Source organism: Lacerta agilis, chromosome 8, assembly GCF_009819535.1.
Source record: "Lacerta agilis isolate rLacAgi1 chromosome 8, rLacAgi1.pri, whole genome shotgun sequence".
NCBI classification, from domain to species: Eukaryota; Metazoa; Chordata; class Lepidosauria; order Squamata; family Lacertidae; genus Lacerta; species Lacerta agilis.
This window is the reverse complement of record NC_046319.1, coordinates 82,718,721-82,738,687: the sequence shown is the minus strand read 5'-3', so window position 1 is coordinate 82,738,687 and position 19,967 is coordinate 82,718,721. Positions and strand designations below refer to the sequence as shown.

Genomic DNA, 19,967 nt, shown 5'->3' with positions numbered 1-19,967 from the left:
TTGTGATGATTATGGCGTACAGCTGATGAGAACCCCAAATTAACAATTTCAACTTTGGGGTTTTCATCAGCTGCGCGCCATAATCATCACAGTTATAACAAGCAAAGGCTTCACATATCTCGCTTTGCATGTCATCTCATATATTAAACTGAAAACAATTGCTTACATAAATGGACTTTTCCACGATATTCTAATTTTTCGAGTTTCACCTGTAAATCAGGGGTCAGCAAACTTTTTCAGCAGGGGGCCGGTCCACTGTCCCTCCGAACTTGTGGGGGGCCGGACTATATTTTGGAAAAAAAAATAAGAACGAATTTCGATGCCCCACAAATAACCCAGAGATGCATTTTAAATAAAAGGACACATTCCACTCATGTAAAAACACGCCGATTCCCGGACCGTCCGCGGGGCCGGATTGAGAAGGCGATTGGGCCGCATCCGGCCCCCGGGCCCTAGTTTGGTGACCCCTGATATAAATGAAATAAATCTTCCGCTATAGCAGTTTCACAGAAGAATTAATTTATTTAAGAAAAGCAGACATTTTCTTTCTGTTTTTAAAAAATCTGTTTAACACACAAGCACTCTCGAGGCAGCAATTGCAAAGGTTTGAAAACTTGAATGGTGTTGCAATGAATACGCCACCTGCCGCCACCCCTTTAACTCCGATTTGCAGCGATCACATGCTTAGTATACTCCGAAGTGGAGCCACTTTCTCTTTGCAGCGTTTGTTCCTAAAATGTTTGTGCATCAAAGCCGCTTCTCTGCATTTTGCAGAGACCGTCGTGAGCCCAGGCAAGGCATCGACACCTTTTAGGAGGCAAAATAAAATAACCTCGCGTGCACAAGGATTAGATCATGGCGAGCATTGCAATTGCTTCTGAGTCCATTTGCACGGGATCCGTATGCAAAGCGCCCTTAGGAGCAACGGGAGCGTGAACAGCAGCAAGAATCTGGAGAAGTGTGCATGCACACGAAAGCTCATACCATGAACAAACTTAGTTGGGTCTCTAAGGTGCTACTGGAAGGATTATTTTTTATTTTTTATTTTGTTTTGATTGCAGACCCAACACGGCTAGCTACCTGTAACTGCAGCAAGAATTGCACGTGCAAAATAAAAATTAAATAAACCAAAGGCACCTGGCTTTAGCTGAGAAAACCAAGTAGATTCCCCCCCCGGGGCGAGGGTGGTTAATTTTCCTTTCAAACCTGAAGCAGCACAAATCTTAACCCTGCTTTTTGCTACAGGTGATCTTTATCCCATTACTCGGGGCGCGTGCGATCCTTAAAGGCGTTGCAACGGATCCCCAAGCGGGGTGGAGGAGGAGCCTGCAAGAGGGTGACGACACCGATCCCCCCCTCCTTTTTCTTTAACCGGATTGGTCGCCGTTGCAGATTTCTTCCTCTCCCGCCCACCCCACCCCTCTTATTAGCTGCAAAGTGGGGGGAGAGGCGTGGATCCTCCCTTAACACGTGGAGAACCCGTAACGTGTGGAGAAGCAGCAGCGGCTGTTTTAATTCATTTGCAACTGGTAGGGGGGGATTGGGAGCGGGGTTCCTAGATGGCGGGAGATCGAGCCTGCGTGGTCTTCCCTTCCAACATGGGGGGCAAGGAAAACCCAATTACCCCCCCCCCATGAATTACCCCCGTGGTATCAAACTCTCTCCCCCCCCACCTCTTCTTCTCCCTGCTGCACCCATCTCGCGTCCTCTGGGGCCCATCCAGCTTTCTAGGTAGCTGTGTTTGCAAGCAGGGACCCCCCCCAAAAAATACTCCCCCCCCATTGCACCCCTCCTTTGCACCCCAAGGGTTGCATTGAACCAGCTCCATCCCTCCCCTCTTTAATTTGCAGCAGGCGCCTTTGCACCCTTCCCACTGTTTGCACCAAGGCAGTTTTTTTGTGTGATTTCTTTCAGCGCCCCCCCTTTCTCTTCCACGCGCCCCATTTTTCTGCAAACCCCCCCCCCACAAACTGCCGGAGTTAACGCTTTCCCTGCCTTGCACATTTCATAGGATACCCCTTTCCATTTCATTTCCCTCCCCCCCGCAGCTGGCTTTGGTACACTCCGAAGCCCCATCTTCTCCTCAGCGCCTCCCCAATTAATCCGAATTAAGGGGGGGGGAGAGAGGCAAGAAAGGTGCTTGTGTGGAAGCAACTTTTTTGGGGGGGGCCGTAGAGATTTTTAAGGGATTTTGTGCGGGGTGTGTCACCTTCAAATTTGAGGGAGGGAGATTTTGGTGGGGATGTTTTTTTTATTTTGGGGGGGCTATTGAGCTTTGGGGCAAAGAAGGGCTGCTGTGTTGGGTTAAATTAAAGTACTGGGAAGGGTTTTTTTTGGGGGGGGACCCTTGTGTGGAGGATTTTGATGGCGTATCCCCTGTGAGGGGGCAGTGAGAAGGAATGTGGGGCTTTTTTTGGGGGGGGGAGAAATATTAAAAGTCAGCCCCCCTTCTCTATGAAATCCTCCTCACCGAGGCAAAAATTGGGGCCATTTTTCTAGAGGGGATTCCCTCCAGGTTTTTTTTGGGGGGGGAGGCCATGTGTATGTTTTTTTTTGGGGGGGTCCTCCACAGATATTTGGGGAAACCTGAGGGGCGACTTGGGGTGCGCTGAGGCCATTTTGTGAGGGAAAAGCTTCGGGGTCGGGGAGAGAATAGCGACCATTGCTGTGTTTTTTTTATTCCGTTTTTAACAAAATTTAAGTGGCTTGAATCTTAAGTGGCTTTCCATCTATGAGGACGCCCCCCCCATGTATAAGGCGCCCCCCTATTTTGGGGGACTCCGATTTAAGAAAACGGGCGGAGATGGCTCCATGTATAAGGCGAGCCGCGATTTTGAGCATTATTTTAGAGTAAAAAATAAATAAACCCTAGTCTTCTACACGGCAAAGTACAGTAATTTGCGGATGAACCGTTTGATCGGTTGACCGGGCAACAGATTTTGAATTTGAATACATGGGCGGCAGTTTTTGGTTTAGCACCTCAGGCGCCATCTTTTTTTTAAAAAATTTAAAATAAGCCTTTATTAAATTTGTGTGTGTGTGTGTGTTTTTTTTAAGGATTTCATCCATAAAACAAAACAAAACATTAAATCTTACATCACACAAATAATAACAGACATAAATTTACAATCGTCTCTTTCAAATTATACATCAAATTTAAAATATGACTTCATATTGCTTCTACAACGGTTTTTTTAGTATAATACTCATTTCATTACACTAACTAATAATTTAATTACTCTCATTCTTACAAACAACCAAAAAACAACAACAAATTTTTAAAATATAATTTTATATAATTTAAATTCCCCACGTGCGTAACTTAATCTAAGGAAATCATTAGTTCCGTTTTCAAACTTTTTCTTAAATATTCTTCTACATATTTCCATTCTGCTTTTGTTTTCTGTTTTTGTATATCTCTTATTGCTGCTGGGGAAGAAGAAGGCAGGTGTGCCATCATCCCATGAAAATGGAAGTTTTAAAAATTATTTTTAAAGCACACAAAAGATTGATCTATCATGTTTTTCACAAGTACATGTTTACACAGTTTTAATTCTTTTTAGGGTTGCCAGGTCTGCTTCCAAAAAATAGCGGACAAGCGTGTGTGTGTGTGTGCATGTTTAAATTAAATTAAATTACATACTGTATTTTCTTACAAACATTTTAACACGTATTAAAATACCATTTCATCATAAAACTTTTGAATAAAAAAAATCCACTATTTTATGGAAAAAAATAGTGAACATAATGTGGAAAAAGTAGACTGTCCGCTCAAATAGTGGACACCTGGCAACCCTAATTCTTTTGTTCATGGCCACTTAATTGTAAAACAGAAACAAAACAAGGCCCCGTCAAAATGATTCACGGTCAGTCAGATAATTGTGTGAAACTCATGTTTCTTTAATCTGGCCGTCTCTAAAAAACAACCCATTTCCGCTTGCGTGCTGCTTCCCTGCTGTTTAGCCCCGAAAACACATTCGAACGACGGATTGGGTATGAAAACAAGATAATTGCTGATGTTGAAAACGGCAGTAATGGAATACAGGTGAAACTCGGAAAATTAGAATATTGTGGAAAAGTCAATTTATGCACCTGGTCCTTCAAGGGCACAGTTGCCCCATTCAGGACCAGGGAGTCCCCCACACCTACCCGCCTGCCCCCTTATACCTTCCACTCTCACAAGATCACAGGTTTTGGAAGGGCATCCAGACAGACCCTTCCCAACTCAAAGCTATATAGTTTGTTCAAAGCAGTTCACAGAAAATAGACAAATATAATAATATCAAAGTAGCATCTCGAGGCAGATGGATGCCAACAATACAGTAGCCTTGGTACATAATAAAACTTACCGTACTTTTCCGTGTATAAGACTAGTTTTGTTTGTTTTTTACTTTAAAATAAGGTTAAAAATCTGGGGGCGTCCTATGCACAGATAGTGCATATGCCCATTTTCTAAATTTGGGGGTCCCCAAAAGAAGGGGGCATATTATACATGGGAGCATCTTATACATAGAAAAATACAGTATATATTGCCCCTACATTGATACAAAACTTTGACGTGCAAGCAAAAAGGTGTAATTATAAACATCCCTTCTTCTTGCTAGCAGAGAGTTTTAAATTTTATCTGTTTCCCTTCTTCCCAGAAAAAATGTCGGACAAAGAAGAGGCGTCAGGAGAGGGTTGCCAGAGAAAAAAGGTCGCAGCGCCTCTGCAGAAAGATTGGAGCCAGTCCCCTTGGAGGGAAGGACAACTTCAAACCGTTGCCGTTGAGGAGCCTCTTCCTTCTCCAGAGCTCTCTGGATCTGCTAGCGGTGCCACACAAGGAAAGGGTAGATGCGGAACAGGGCGAACTGGGCATGAAAGGAGAATGAATAGTGCTGTGGATGTAACATTGCTGTGGTAAAGGTAAAGGACCCCTGGGCGGTATGGGGTTGCGGCGCTCATCTCGCTTTCAGGCCAAGGGAGCTGGCGTTTGTCCATAGACAGCTTTCTGGGTCATGTGGCCAGCAGGACTAAACTTCTACTGGCGCGCAGAGGACCATGATGAGTGCCAGAAGGCATGGAAACGCCGTTTACCTTCCCGCCACAGTGGTACCTGTTAATCTACTTGCACTGGCGTGCTTTCGAACTGCTAGGTTGGCAGGTGCTGGGACAGAGCAACAGGGGCTCACCCTGTTGTGGGGATTCGAACTGCCGACCTTCCGATCAGCAAGCTCAGTGGTTTAGACCACAACGCCGCCTGCGTCCGCTCTGGCACTTGTCACAGCCCTCCGTGCGCCAGAAGCGGTTTAGTCCTCCTGGCCACATGACCCGGAAGCAGAGCCGTCTCATCCATTGGGGCTGGTGGCGCGGCGCGCCAGGGCGCAACGGCCTGGAGGGCGCCTCCGCCCTCCAGCCCCGCTGGCAGCGCCTGCCGGCAGCGCCCTCTGACTGCCCAGCGGAGCAAGGGAGCTGGCCGGCCACGCCACGCCCTCTGGCTGCCCAGCAGAGCACAGGAGCGCGAGCTGGCCGGCCCCCCGATGGAGCGCGAGCTGGCCAGCCGCGCCGCGCCCTCCGACTGCGCGCGGAGCGCGAGCTGCCTGGCTGCGCCGCGCCATCCGGCTGCGCGCGGGAGCGCGAGCCGGCCGCCCTCGCCTCCCGTCCCGGAAGCGCTGGAAGGACGCGCAGAGCCCCGCGCCGCTCCAGCGCCACGCCCCTCATCCCCCGCCCGCCCACCCCCCTCCCAAGGGGCGGCAAGCGCGGGAGGGAGGCGACGGAGAGGCGGCATGGCGAGGGCGACGGAGGGATAGCCGCGCCAGGGCGGCAGATCCCTTTAGGACGGCTCTGCCCGGAAGACTGTGGACAAATGCCGGCTCCCTCGGCCTGAAAGCGAGATGAGCGCCGCAACCCCATAGTCGCCTTTGACTGGACTTACCTTTTTACCATTGCTGTAGTGGGGGGTGGGGGGTGGCAGAATATTGTTACCATAGCTTTAATCTAGCAGCACTAAGAGGGAAAGTGAATTTGCCAGGTTAAACCTGCTGAATGTTGTAGCATTCATGTCCTGCTTGTGGGATTCCTTTGGGGCTTCTGGTTGGCCACCATGAAAACAAGATGATGGACCAGATGGGTCTTTGGTCTCATCCAGCTGCAGGGCTCTGATGCTTTTAACACTAGCAATTTGACCTCTTTGGCGGTGCCTTTTCCTGCAAAATCAGTCTTCATAGGGATCCAAAGGCTTAATTTATTCTAGTGACAAATTCATTTCCCTATTATTATTATTTTTTATATTAAATTTGTATCCCACTCATCCTCCTAAACTTAAGCTGTAATACATACGCTAAAAGTTGCCACAGGATTCTTTTAGTGCTGGAGCCGTGTCAGCTCAAAGGCGAATTCTTACAATATATGGTGAATAGTGCAGAAAGTGATTTCTAGAAAAGTCAAGAGTTCGAAAATAAGTAGCAGACCTGCAGCAGCTACACATTTTCGTGTGCAATCACAATTCTAACCATACGATCCATTTATTTTGTCAAGCTTTCTGTATGTGAAATACTTCTTAATAAATATTTTACAAAGCACTGGAGGTGAATGTCTGATAAAAGGTAGCCAGATGCGCACACTTCTCAACTCTGCAATGAAAAAATGAGAACTTGTTAAACTTAACAAAAAAAAAAATTCCTTCCAGTAGCACCTTAGAGACCAACTAAGTTTGTTCTTGGTATGTTCTCGGTATAAGTTTGTTCTTGGTTACAGTATTTTGTTTTGACTATGGCAGACCAACACGGCTACCTACCTGTAATTGTTAAACTTAGTTACAGGTAGGTAGCCGTGTTGGTCTGCCGTGGTCGAAACAAAATAAAAAAATTCCTTCCAGTAGCACCTTAGAGACCAACTAAGTTTGTTCTTGGTATGAGCTTTGTGCACGCACACGAATGCTCATACCAATAACAAACTTAGTTGGTCTCTAAGGATTTTTTAAAATTTTGTTTTGTTAAACTTAAGGTAAAGGTAAAGGACCCCTGACAGTTAAGTCCAGTCGCGAACGACTGGGGTTGCAGCTGAGGGAGCAGACGTTTGTCCACAAACAGTTTTTTTTGGGTCATGTGGCCAGCATGACTAAGCAGCTTCTGGCGAACCAGAACAGCGCACGGAAGTGCCGTTTACCTTCCCGCCGGAGCGGTACCTATTTATCTACTTGCACATTGACGTGCTTTTGAACTGCTAGGTGGGCAGGAGCAGGGACCGAGCAACGGGAGCTCACCCCGTCGCGGGTAATCGAACCGCCGACCTTCCGATCGGCAAGCCCGAGAGGCTCAGTGGTTTAGACCACAGTGCCACCCGTGTCCCTTCTTGTTAAACTTAGTAAAGGTTAAAAGCACATTCTGCCATACAGGAGGTACGGGTGACCTCACAAAGCAGCCTGGGTCTTGTAACCATCACCCAACCCAACTGTTTCCACCTTAAGTAGGTCTTTTTGCCCTGCCTTGTGGTAAGATTTATATCAATTGTGGATTTTTGTAAATAAAATGCATGATTGCTGCAGGTCTACCGCCTGTTTTCCTCCTCTTCCTGTGTGCTCCCATGGAAGCTGGAAGGTCAGTATATTTTGTGGGTGTTGAGGGTAACAACTCTTTCTGCCCCACTCTTGTGTTTTGTTTCTCTGCTTTGGCACCCCTCCTCACTCCCCCACTGCTGTTCTTTCTGCAGCACACCTTCTGCCCTCGGCTTCTTTTAAGGAGCCGCTCCTGGATGGATGGGATCAACCAATCGATGATGTTTCTGAGGCACAGCCGGAGAAGCAAAATGAAAGTATGTTTTGTGAGAACTGCAAAGCTCGGTCACATCCACACTGTGTATTTAAAGCAGGCATAGGCAGACTCGGCCCTCCAGATGTTTTGGGACTACAACTCCCATCGCCCCTAGCTAACGGGACCGGTGGTCAGGGATGGTGGGAATTGTAGTCTCAAAACATCTGGAGGGCCGAGTCTGCCTAGGCCTGATGTGACGTTAAAAATCCTGGGAACAGATGGCAGTGTGTTCCTCACAGAGCTACAGTTCCCAGTATACTTCTCGGCATGCAGTGTACAGTGGTACGCTTCAGGTTAAGTACGCTTCAGGTTAAGAACTCCGCTTAAGAACAGAAATCGTGCTCTGGCGGCACAGCGGCAGGAGGTCCCATTAGCTAAAGTGGTGCTTCAGGTTAAAAACAGACCTCTGGAACGAATTTAAGTACTTAACCCGATGTACCACTGTACTTTGAATCTAAAGTTTCTACCCAGTAAACGCTCACTCCCTTTCCAGGGATACTCTGAATTCTAGAATAGCGGAGTGGTCTAAACAGCTTGGATAGGCACCCTCCCCACCATTCTCATAAGGGCTAGGAATGAGCTATGGTTTTCTGATGGTGTGTAGCATGGTGCGTCCTCTGTGGTTATGCGACTCCCGGCGGCAGGTGATCTGCACATGTTCAGAGCTACTCTTGTCGCCTTGTATGTCCCAACGCGCCGAGAGACGTTTCTCAAGTTGAGTGCTGTCTCTCCAAACTGGTGGAGGCTTAACATTTCCTTTCCAATCCTAAATTGGGCGGGTGGGTTCGCACACAAATGTAGAAAGGAGGTTATCCTGGGAATGGCACAGTGTGCTGTACCACAAACTAACAGGCACATTTAATACAAGGTTGCTGTGTCTCAGTACACCTCCTCACCTCAGTTGCCTTTTGTGTCTTGTAGGCTTGCCTGTTCTCCCAGTTTCTTCTGTAAAACCTCAGCCTGCTGGTAAGAATGAAATTCTTCAAAAAACGGCTTTTCTTTAACTTATTAATTCCTATATCCACAACTTTCACGTGTTGTTCATAGCAAATGTTGAATCCATTTATTCCTTTTAATAGTCTTTGTCAGGGAAAGAGGGACTACTCGGGAGGAGCAGGGAGAGAGAGAGGAGCAAGCTCATGCTGGGGGGGGGGCGACGGGTGGTGCAATACTCATTGCGATTTGCAGTGGTTTTTTTTACAAATATTTTGTACTGATACCTTGTGCAAGAGTGTTGTTTACCTGACTAAGGCTTGCACAGGAGTAATATAAAGAGGTCTTCCACAGTATCTCTGCATTAATTAAAAAAAACCCCCAAAATACTCCTAGACCAGGGGTAGGCAACCTAAGGTCCGTGGGCAGCCCAATCGCCTTCTCAATCCGCCGAAGTGGCGCTGCCATCCAGGGAGCCCTGGCTGCTGCGCCGACGGGAAGCTCGCCGACTTCCCCGCGATGGCGTCCGCAGCCCAAGAAGAGGTGGGCGAGAGCGGTGCTGCCGGCGGGGCTGGAGGGTGGCTCCTCTGGCAGCAGGAAGGAGGCTCGTGGCATGGCATGGCGGAGGCGCCCTCCAAGCCGTGGTGCCTTGCGCCAGTAGCCTCTATGGCTAAGACGCCTCTGGATTTTGTCACGTTTGCGGAATAAGCAGAGGTGTCCAAACAGTTACCCCAAGGAAAACAACCTGCCCCGTTTCTCTCCACCAGAAAATGAAGTTTCCCACACACAACGCTGTGCCGCTATTACCAGCGATATTTGTGAAATGCTTATTGGAGAAGACGTGCGGTACCAAGGCTGTATGAGCAGTGTGGCAGCATTCATACTGGAGAGAGGTGAGCCACTTGCGGCCTGTCTTCTTTGGGTTGTTGTTGGTTTTTTTGGGTGGGGGTGGAATCCTACCTGGATTTTAGGCATGATGGCTATGCTGACTATAGAGGATGAAAGGCAGAATACCGCTGAGTGTCAGCTGCTGAAGAGCAACAACTTCATGGCTTGCTGGATTGCTTTCTGGAGGCAACCGGTTGGCCGCCATGGGAAATGAGATGCTGGTCTGGAGCAGGAATTCCCATACTTTTTTGGCCCACTGTTCCTCTGGTTCCATAGTGTATCTCCAGTGTCCCTTCCTGCTGTGGCGGGAAGGTAGACGGCGTTTCCGTGCGCTCTGGTTTCCATCATGGTGTTCCGTTGCACCAGAAGCGGTTTAGTCATGCTGGCCACATGACCTGGAAAACTGTCTGCGGACAAACGCCGGCTCCCTCAGCCTGAAAGTGAGATGAACGCCTCTGTGGCGGAATAATGCCTGGTTCATTCTTGGTTAACCTATCACTCCCATGTTAGGTAGGTGTTCCCTGGGAGGCGGAGCTAGTTGGCATTCTAAAAGGAGGGGGAACAACCTTGAAAGGCAGTTGGAGGTTTGGCAGTTGGGTGTGGAGGATTAGAAAGAGAAACTGCGAGGTTAGGCTTTGGGGAATGGGAGGAAAAGTCATTACCATTGCTAAAGGGATGCAGGAAATATAACTAAGCTGAATTACATGAGAAGAAGATTTGTATAAGTAATAACCTGAGACATCCATGTTTTCAAGTTACCTAATAAAGTTAAAAGTGCTTAAACGTTCGCTGACTGTGGCAGTGTATCAGTACCTTAAGAGGTTTGACTAAGAGGAGAGAACAAAGCTTTCCTGGGGAAGAGGAAACTGTTTGCTTATTCTCCTGTCATACAGAGGGCTGGACAGTGAAGCCAAGTGTGCCACGTAGTTGCCTAAAGTGAAGGCAAACTGCAGTAGGGGGGAACCCTAGGAGGGAGATCCCATAGGTGGCAAGAGGTTTTCAAACGTAAAGCACTGAGGTACCCCCAGAGACAACTCCCATATAAACACTGAAGGATTCATCCTAGTTGTCAGTGAAACTTAGGGAGAGTCACGGCAGTTGGGAAGAATCTACAGGGGAGGGAATAGGATCCCTCACAGCCTCAACCCCATAGTCGCCTTTGACTGGACTTAACCGTCCAGGGGGTTCTTTACCATATTAAAAACAAAATTGATAGTAAGTTAAATAACATGGAGAAAGTAAAGTCTAAGCACGTATTGAAGGAGTTTAATTCGGGAATGCAAGGGGAAGATAAGAAACCTTGTAAAATTGAATCACCAATGTATACTATACACAAAGCAAGTATGAATGATTGTTTATTTTTTATTTCTCATTTTGCCTATAACATCTATTGTACATTTCTGTTAAAAAGTTTTCAACCAATAAAGCATATTAAAAAACAACAACCAAGACTGACAATCATTTGTGCTTTCAACGCCCCCTTTTACCCCTCGTCTCTTAGTGCCCTCCTAGCTAATCCCACCGGTACAGCCCACTGGGAGCCTCTGGTCTAGATGGATCCTTGCTCTGATCCATCAGAGTTCTTCTTAAATTCTTAAGAGGACGGAAATGCAAAGTAGTTCTAAAGGTGGGACAGATGGAAACTCTCCATCTAGTTGTGGTCCTATACCAGCTCCCAGCAAGATGTTGCAGCAGTTTTGGCTAGTTTTGGCTCGTTCCCCACTCAGCAGAGCTCTCAGCATAACGTTTAGCTAGGCAAGGGGCTGTTCCGGAATGGTTGTTTCCTCCCTGGAAATTCCCTCCCTGTTTTGAGCCAGCCTTTGAAGTCGCAGTTAACATTTTCACCCTTCCTTTCCTGCCCCTTCAGAGGTTGCCAACAGCCCAAGCTCCTACAAGGAGACCTACGAGCTGGTTGCCCTGGGAACAGGAGATGTATGCTACGAAGGCTGGATGGAGTTCAAAGGCAGGAGAATCCACGATATGCATGGGCTAGTGGTTGCCCGCAGAGCACTTCTGAGGTAAGGCACCCCTTCTTCCCAGCGCTGATGTGCAGTGCTGGTTTTATTTGCCAGGTTAAAGAAGAGCAATTTAGGAGGGAAGCAACAGGTTGAAGGCAGGATGTAATTTTACAAGTGAGGGGGGCCAGGAATGAATCGTGCCTGGAAATCGCAAGAGGTTCTTACTTCTTATTTCTAATCCCAGATGTTGGGGACTGGTTGGGATAACCTAATGATAGGGAAACTCACTTGGTATTTGCTCAGAGGTAATCTTCTCTAAGGACGCGGGTGGCACTGTGGGTTAAACCGCAGAGCCTAGGGCTTGCTGATCAGAAGATCGGCGGTTCGAATCCCCGTGATGGGGTGAGCTCCTGTTGCTCGGTCCCAGCTCCTGCCCACCTAGCAGTTCGAAAGCACGTCAAAAGTACAAGTAGATAAATAGGTACCGCTCTGGCAGGAAGGTAAATGGCATTTCCGTGCGCTGCTCTGGTTCGCCAGAAGCGGCTTTGTCATGCTGGCCACATGACCCGGAAGCTGTACACCGGCTCCCTCCAGTAATGCGAGATGAGTGCCACAACCCGAGTTGGACACGACTGGACCTAATGGTCGGGGTCCTTTTATTCTTCTCTAACGCTGCCTTGCATGTTGTAGAAATGAACCCTCTTATCACTAGAAAGCCCATGATTGGAGTTTGTGTTTGGAGTTGGCAGCTAGCCATAGCCCCCACACTGGAAAAGGGAGTTGATCAAACAGAGGAGCAGAGGAGTTTGGCAACAAGACTGAGGAGCAACGGGTTGCCCAGTTCCTTTGGTTGGTGTCATGTTGCAAAATACATGTCTCAATTACATGGATTGGAGAGAAATTCAATTTTTGTTTGCACTTTAATGAGAAACTGCTGAATTCAAAGTTCACTATCCAATGTGCAAACTGAAACACAGCTCTCTTTCAAAATCTGGAATTTTACAGTTTTAGTTTTTTTATGAATCAAAACAAACTCTTAACAATCAACTGAGATGTGAAACAATGGTAACAGAGGGCAAAGTAGGCAAACTACTATCTCTTCCATTGGTATATGTGGAAGGGGGTGGGAAGAAGGAGAAGGAGAAGAAAGGAAACAAACAAACAAACAGAAGAGAAGGGAGTATCTGGAGATGGGTGGCAGGAGGTTGCCTTGCAATCTGATTGAAGGCCCAAAGACACAACAGCCTTTACAAGCTACAATATTTGGTATTCTCAGGTACTTCTACAAGCAGCTACTGATGTTCTGCTGCCAAGACCCCACCACCCTTGAGAAGTGCATCTTCCGCCTGGCAGAGGACGGGGTGCATCTGACTCTGAAACCAAATTACTTTCTGCATCTCTACCTGAGTCGGAGGCCCAAAGGAGCTTCAGAGAACACCCGGTGAGTGTTTGCCTGTGGCTCGGAGCAGGATACAGAGCAGAAAGGCCTCAGTGTGTGGAAGGGAGAGGTAGCAGGGGAGAGGGGAGAGAGTGCGCAGGTCAGATGGGCTGTTTTGTCTTTGTGGTGGGGATCTCGGGGGCAAGTGGAGGCTGAGTCTGTTAGGGCAAATGAGGCCCTACCCCATCAACCTCCGCCAGCCCCTGCCACACCTGCCTTCTTACTTGTAACCGTTCTGGGGACTGGCACTTTCTTTTAGCTTCCTCTTGTCTTAGGCATTGCCCTTGCAGAACTTCGGAGGGAGGGGGACAGAACTAGATGGAGCTGGTTCTGCCTGTTCATTATGGCTCCACTTAACTGTTGGCCTCCTTGCAGATGCGGAGGAAGCCTCCTCGCCACCCAGGGTGGCGAACGGAGGCACCCCCCTGGGGTCAGGGCGCCGTGACGTCAGGACGGAGTGCGCACACGTGAAATGTCGCGCGTGCACACTCCGCCTGGGGCGGCGCTGCTGCTTCCGCGGCGGCTTGAGGGGCGGGGGCAGCTCTGCAGCCCCATAGGGCGGAGTGGCATCGCTTCATGGCTTGCTTGCAGGCTGCCGAGCAGGTTTACGAGCAGGCTGCGGGGCGAGGCTGCCTCGCTCCATGGCTTGCTTGGGGCCCGCCAGAGGGGTGGGGCGGGGCCGGCCCAAGTGTCACCCACCCTCCCCTGGAACCGGGGGCTCACCCCCACCCCCCCCCGCGACGCCACTGCCTCCTTGCCTTCTGCCCCCTTAGAGAAAGCTAAGAAACCCAGGAGAAGGGTTTTGATCCCCACTCAGACTGCAGAAAGGCAATAGATCAGGGGTCAGCAAACTTTTTCAGCAGGGGGCCGGTCCACTGTCCCTCAGACCTTGTGGGGGGCTTGACTATATTTTGAAAAAAAATATATATGAACAAATTCCTATGCCCCACAAATAACCCAGAGATGCATTTTACATAAAAGCACACATGCTACTCATGTAAAAACACCAGGCAGGCCCCACAAATAACCCAGAGATGCATTTTAAATAAAAGGACACATTTACTCATGTCAAAACACGCTGATTCCTGGATCGTCCGCGGGCTGCATTTAGAAGGTGTTTGGGCCGCATCTGGCCCCCGGACCTTAGTTTGGGGACCCCTGCAATAGATTATAGGAGAACTGCAAGTGTTTTGAGAGAGGCATTCACTATTTGTAAGGTGCACAGTAATTACTTCTGGCCCACTCTTGTGTTTGGTCGGGCAGGTTTTTGAAGCAACCTCCCAAAACCTGTAAAAGCTGTTTATCCTCTCTCTGTGTGTGGTTTTTTGACAATTGACAAAATAGCAGCCAAGCTTGCACCTGGCGAAATTTTGCCAATGGTGATTTTTGCATTTCCTCCAATTCACGAGGCTGCTTTTGGCATTAAGAATAAAAGAATAATACTTTTAATTTATTATATTCTGCCTTATTTCCATCATAGCTTTCCAGGTAACATGCAGGGTTCCCTGGCGGTCTCTGCATCCAGTTGGCAGGGTGCAGACCTACTGAGCATCAGCACAGAGGTAGCACCCTGTTTCTTCAGACCACCCCCTGGATCTTCCGGTCCCAGTTCCTGTACGTGCATCCTCCCCACACTGCCCTCTCTGAGTTGATGGAATTTCCCCTTCCCCTCCTATGGCCTGCAGGATTGTGTCTCCACAGCCGAATCCATCCATTGGGCTGCACATCAGCGTTAAAGGGGTGCTCAGGCCCATCTCTTACTGCCGCCCCAGCGCGCTGTCTGCCTACGTCTACTGTGTCTCCAGCAGCGACAAGCTGACCCGCTGGAGTGCCTTGGGAGTGCAAGGGGCCCTTCTCAGCCACATCATCCACCCTGTGTACATCACCAGCATTGTCCTAGGTGACGTATGTTTTTGTTACTACAGAACTCGCATAAAGAGCCCATGAATTGTATTGGCGGCATCCAAACCGTAGAAATGTTTCCATTCCACGCTTGTACATCCCAGGACACTGGGTTTTCCTTGCCTCGGGGCACTAAATGAACAAAAATCCTTTTGAGCTTTATCAGCATGTTAGTACACAGGATCCTAAGGAGCCTCTGAGGGGACCCTCTTGCAGGGGATGCCCCCAAAGCCAACTCTGGGGATTGCAAAATAATAATAATAATAATAATAATAATAATAATAATAATAATAATAATAATAATAAATTAGGGGACACGCCCTTCAGGGGTACCACCTCCCTTCATATGAACCAACCTGGGCCCTGAGGTCATCTTCTGAGGCCTTCCTTCGTTTGTCTCCTCCACAAGAGGTCAAGAGGGTAGCAGCACAAGAACAGGCCTTTTCTGCAGTGGCCCCCTGTTTGTGGAATACCCTCCCCAGGGAGATCTGTGTGGCACCTTCATTGCACACTTTTAGATGCCAGTTGAAAATGTTCCTCTTCAACCAGGCTTTCAGCTGATTGACGTCTGATGCCCTTTTAAATGTCTTGTGGATGGGGGGAGATTATTGGTTTGTTTTTGTTATTTTAATTTTGTATTTTGTGTTTTTATATCGTAACCATGTTGTGAACCACTCGGAGATCTATGGATGAAGGGTGGTATACAGATTTAATACCGTATTTTTCGCTCCATAAGACACACTTTTTCCCTCCTAAAAAGTAAGGGGAAATGTCTGTGCGTCTTATGAAGCAAATGCACAGTCCCTGGAGCCGAATTGCCCAGGGGCCCAAAGCAGATTGTGCTTTTTTTTTTTAAACAAAGAGAGAAGGGGGTGTTGAAAGGAAGCCGCTGAACAGCTGATCAGCAAGCGATCGGGAGAGAGATAAGGCTCCCTTTCCAGCCCCATCCTCATGCCCAGGCCTCCATTGTTGAATGTTCTGCAGAGGAGGCTGTTTGTTTCCCCAGCGACATGGGACTGGCTGATTAAATTATCTGTCTGGAAACTGTAGAAATGGCTCCCTTTCCTTTCCTAAAGAAGCTGCACAACTGTGAGCTGATCCTCAAAAAAACGGGGCTTTCCCCCTTTCCTCCTCAAAAAACTAGGTGCGCCTTATGTTCAGGTGCGTCTTATGGAGTGAAAAATACAGTCAATAAAATAGTTCTAGTAATGCCCCATGGCACAGTAAGTGCGGGGGCAGGTCGGGGCTCCTTAAATGGCAGCTGAGCTATTTACTGCCTTGCCTCTCTCTCTGGCTGCAGCTTAAATCACAAGAGTGCCTCAGTTGTCCTGGGCAGGGTTGGCAGCCCCTAGAGTCCTCTAGTGGGGTGCAGGTGTGGGGCTGGCTGTGCACTAAGCTCCCAGACTACATCGGCCTTGGAATTCTCCACCTTCTCCTCGCAAGTAACTTGCTCTCTCTCTGAATTTCACGTTTCAGCTGATCCTTACCAAGACCATGACACCCTCCATAAGGTCATCAATGAGCGACTGAACCTGGCAACCTGGGATCGCTTGCCAAAGCCATTTAACCACAGACAGATATACCTTTTTAAGGGTCCCTGTGTCGCTTCCCTTGACACGCCAGCAGAGTTTCGCTCCTTGAGCTTCAACTGGTGTGGGGGAGACGAGATGCTGGAACTAGTGAATGCAGCTGTCGGGAAGGCAGTACAGGAGTGAGTTTGGGGCACGGAGGGCTTGGGTGTGGGAATGGGGTGGGCCAAGGGTGTGTGTGTGTGTTTGTGTGTGTGTGTGTGTGTTAGGAATCAGTTGTGGTTTTACTGCTAATAAAAGGATCCGAACTCGACAAGCAGAATTCGGTGGCTTCTCTGTTTCTGTAAATGATGCTCTCTATGCAGGCATGTCTTGTCCTAATAAATCATTTGGATTGTTCAGGAGCAGGGGCAGCCAGTGAAAAGTAAAGACCAACAACGTCTTTATGTAAAAAAAAAAAAAAAATATCCTTCCAGTAGCACCTTAGAGACTAACTAAGTTTGTTCTTGGTATGGTATCTGAAGAAGTGTGCCAGCACACGAAAGCTCATACCAAGAACAAACTTAGTTGGTCTCTAAGGTGCTACTGGGAGGATTTATTTTATTTTATTTTGTTTTGACTATGGCAGACCAACACGGCCACCTACCTGTAACTGGAACGTCTTTATGTGTTTGGGTATCTGAGAATTGACTGCTTTACAGGGGGTTGCAATGGGAAACAGTTGAGGGTTAGCTACCTGAGTGCCTGTTTGATGCCAATTTTTGCTTTAGGCCTGTGTTTTGGGAGGCAGGGAGGTGAGAAAGAAAAGGCCCTCCAGCTGTTGGGAGTCCAATGCAGTCTTCCCTACCTCTAAGCTCTAAACATTGGCAATAAAATCATAAAGAAATTCAAATCCAATAGTAAAGTGATAGGCTAAAAATGGCTGCATGTCAATGGAACACTATAGTTTGTTTTTTCTTAAAACGAGGACTTACTCCTCCTGCATACAACCACATTGCGTGTAGGAAGTGTGTGTGCGTGTGTGCGAACACACACACACAAATGCAAGTTTGCATGGGTCATGTAAAAAGGATTCAGATTCTGTTAATTCCACACATTTTATTGAATTTGGATTCTTGAGTCAGAGTCTTGAGTCTTGGTACCGTGGTTGAATTGTGTGCTGGGACACACTGGCTTTTGTTGTTGTTGAGGTCCTGCTTCGTTGTGAGGTGTTGATTCACGTCAAGCCCCTTGTTGATGGATCGCTCTTGCCTCCGCCAGCATGGCAAATCCACATGACCAGTACCGCCCAAGTCGGCTCTGCAAGGCTGCCATGCTGAAATCCTTCAGGAAGGTGGCTCAGGAGATGAAGAGAGACGACTTGGTGCTGCTGCCCACATATTACGAAGCCAAGGTGAGTCTTTTCAGTTGCCCCAAAGAGTGCGTGGTGGGTTTTGGTTCCCTTGTTTTCCTTTCATTGAGGTGGTCTGTTCTTGATGGGGTTACACACCCTCTGAAGAACCGGGCACGTAGCTTGAGGGTACTTCTGGATCCATTGAAGTTGCTTGAGTCTCAGGTGTGGAGTGCTTTTCATCAGCTTCGGCTGGTGCCCCTATCTAGAAAGGGATAGTCTAACTTTTGTTGTCCATGCTCTGGTAACTAGGTTAGATTGCTGCAACATGTTATACATAGGGCTGCCTCTGAAGACGGTTCAGAAACTTCAGCTGGTGCAAAATTTGGTGGACATGTTGCTCACAGGGGCAAGACAGTTTGAGCATACATTGCCAATCCTGGCCCAACTGCAGTTTCTGTCAATTAGTTTCTGGGCCCAATTCAAAGTGATGGTTTTGGCCTATGAAGCCCTAAACAGCTGAGGACTGCAATACCTCAAGGACTGCCTCTCCTCATATGAACTGACCCAGACTCTGTAGTAGTAGTAGTAGTAGTAGTAGTAGTAGTAATATATTTATATGCCACCCATCTGACTGGGTAAGCCCAGCCACCTGTGTCCCTTCTTCATGTGTCTCAGTGAGAAGTCCAGAGGGTAGCAACACAAGAATGGGCCTTTTTGGTGGTGGCTCCCTGTTTATGGAATGCTCTCCCCAGGAGGCTTGCCTGGTGCCTTCATTACATATCTTCAGGCGCCAGACAGAAACATTTCTCTTCAACAAAGCGTTCGGCTGATTAACGTTCCATGGCTTTTTAAAATGTGATTGCGGGAGAGGGGTTTTGGTTTGTATTTGTTTTACAAAGTATTTTGTATTCTCATTTTGTATTTTATGTTGTGAATCAATCGCCCTGGGATCTTCGGATGAAGGGCAGTATATCAATTTAATAACGAGAAAAAAGATGATGAAGAAAATAAGTAAATAAGGAGAATTTCCAGGTGGGTGTTGGTGGGCTCTCAAATCTTTCTCTCGAGCATCCCTTGTAGACTCCTCCATTCTTTCCCTCAACTAGGTCAAAGCTGAGGTCTATCAGACAGCCAAGCGCCAGGTGTATGCCCAGCTGAGCTCGCAAGACTTTGGCAAGTGGCCCCAAAAGAAGTTGGTGGACATCTTCCCCAGTTAGAGTGCCCTGCCGGCTAAGCTACTGCCTGCATACTGAAGACATTTCTGGCTTAAGGTGGATGCATGGGTGGTTGTGCACAAGGCTGGTAAACCTTCAGCTAGCAAATGGAGAGCTCTAAACGTTGCTGTACTTTTGGGGTGGATGGGGCTATAAATGTTTAAATACATCGTTTTGCTGTGATGCCGTTTTCACAGCGGTCCTTTCCTACGGTGGAATAGGAAAGTCGGGTGTGTAACTGAGGCTGAAAGTTCTGACAACATTTACTTAGAATTCTACTTGTTCTTTGTACCTCCTTTGGGGCTGTGTCCAAACACAGCCACAAACTACGGCGATTATTAGGGGAATGAGGCACAGAGAGCCCCAAGCTCTCCCACTCCCCTGCCTCTCCTCTGGGATGGGTAATAAAACAGGCTTGTTTCAACACAGACCATAGTTAAGGTTAACCTTGGTTTAGGATTTGCACATAATGACAGGCTGTGGTTAATCAAAAAAGGAAGTGAAATCTTCTGATCTCTCAACCCTGCAGTGGGCAGCCTCTCTCTGCAGTTTATTCCTGGAATAATATACAATGGGCTATTGAACCATAGTTTATTGTTACATCTGAATTCAGTTTCTGTCTCTGTGTGTTGCAGGAAGGTCAGGGTAACATGTGAAATACACATGAGTTGCACAACCACGTGAGAAGGAGGCTGTGTGACAAACCTCTGTGTACCTCTATAAAGATTTCCTTGATCTTTAAATATGCACACACTAATCTCAGAGGACACGTAAGCAAACACCTTCAGATTTCATTACTGTGGATCTGAAGGCTTAGCTTTGGGGATTTTTATTCATTTATTTTGCTATTTGCAATTGAAACTTTAACAGTTAATGGCAGGATCCAGTTGAGCATCCTAGGCCAATTTTTCAGTTTGGTTTCCATCAGCTCCTCTCCACCAATTTTTCACACCATGGTTCTGTTTCATGGTGGAAATGAATG

General features: G+C 47.7%; 1 protein-coding gene across 1 annotated transcript; it reads left to right on the top strand.

Moving 5' to 3' along the window:
* Positions 1–4,633: 4,633 nt before the first annotated feature.
* On the top strand, positions 4,634–19,494 carry ADAD2 (adenosine deaminase domain containing 2). Its single transcript, XM_033158614.1, has 10 exons — positions 4,634–4,829; positions 7,690–7,791; positions 8,712–8,756; positions 9,491–9,616; positions 11,479–11,629; positions 12,846–13,010; positions 14,693–14,907; positions 16,386–16,620; positions 17,699–17,831; positions 18,878–19,494. The coding sequence occupies exons 1-10, from the start codon at positions 4,649–4,651 to the stop codon at positions 18,986–18,988; spliced, it is 1,464 nt and encodes a 487-aa protein (XP_033014505.1). The 5' UTR covers positions 4,634–4,648; the 3' UTR covers positions 18,989–19,494.
* The last annotated feature ends 473 nt before the right edge of the window (positions 19,495–19,967 follow it).

What these genes read in the sequence shown, in the direction of transcription:
- ADAD2 (XM_033158614.1), top strand. Translation starts at nt 4,649, where the DNA reads ATGTCGGACAAAGAAGAGGCGTCAGGAGAGGGTTGCCAGAGAAAAAAG. An exon ending in GCCGGAGAAGCAAAATGAAA is followed by an intron (nt 7,792 to 8,711) that starts GTATGTTTTGTG and finishes TGTGTCTTGTAG; the next exon opens with GCTTGCCTGTTCTCCCAGTT. An exon ending in GCCCGCAGAGCACTTCTGAG is followed by an intron (nt 11,630 to 12,845) that starts GTAAGGCACCCC and finishes TGGTATTCTCAG; the next exon opens with GTACTTCTACAAGCAGCTAC.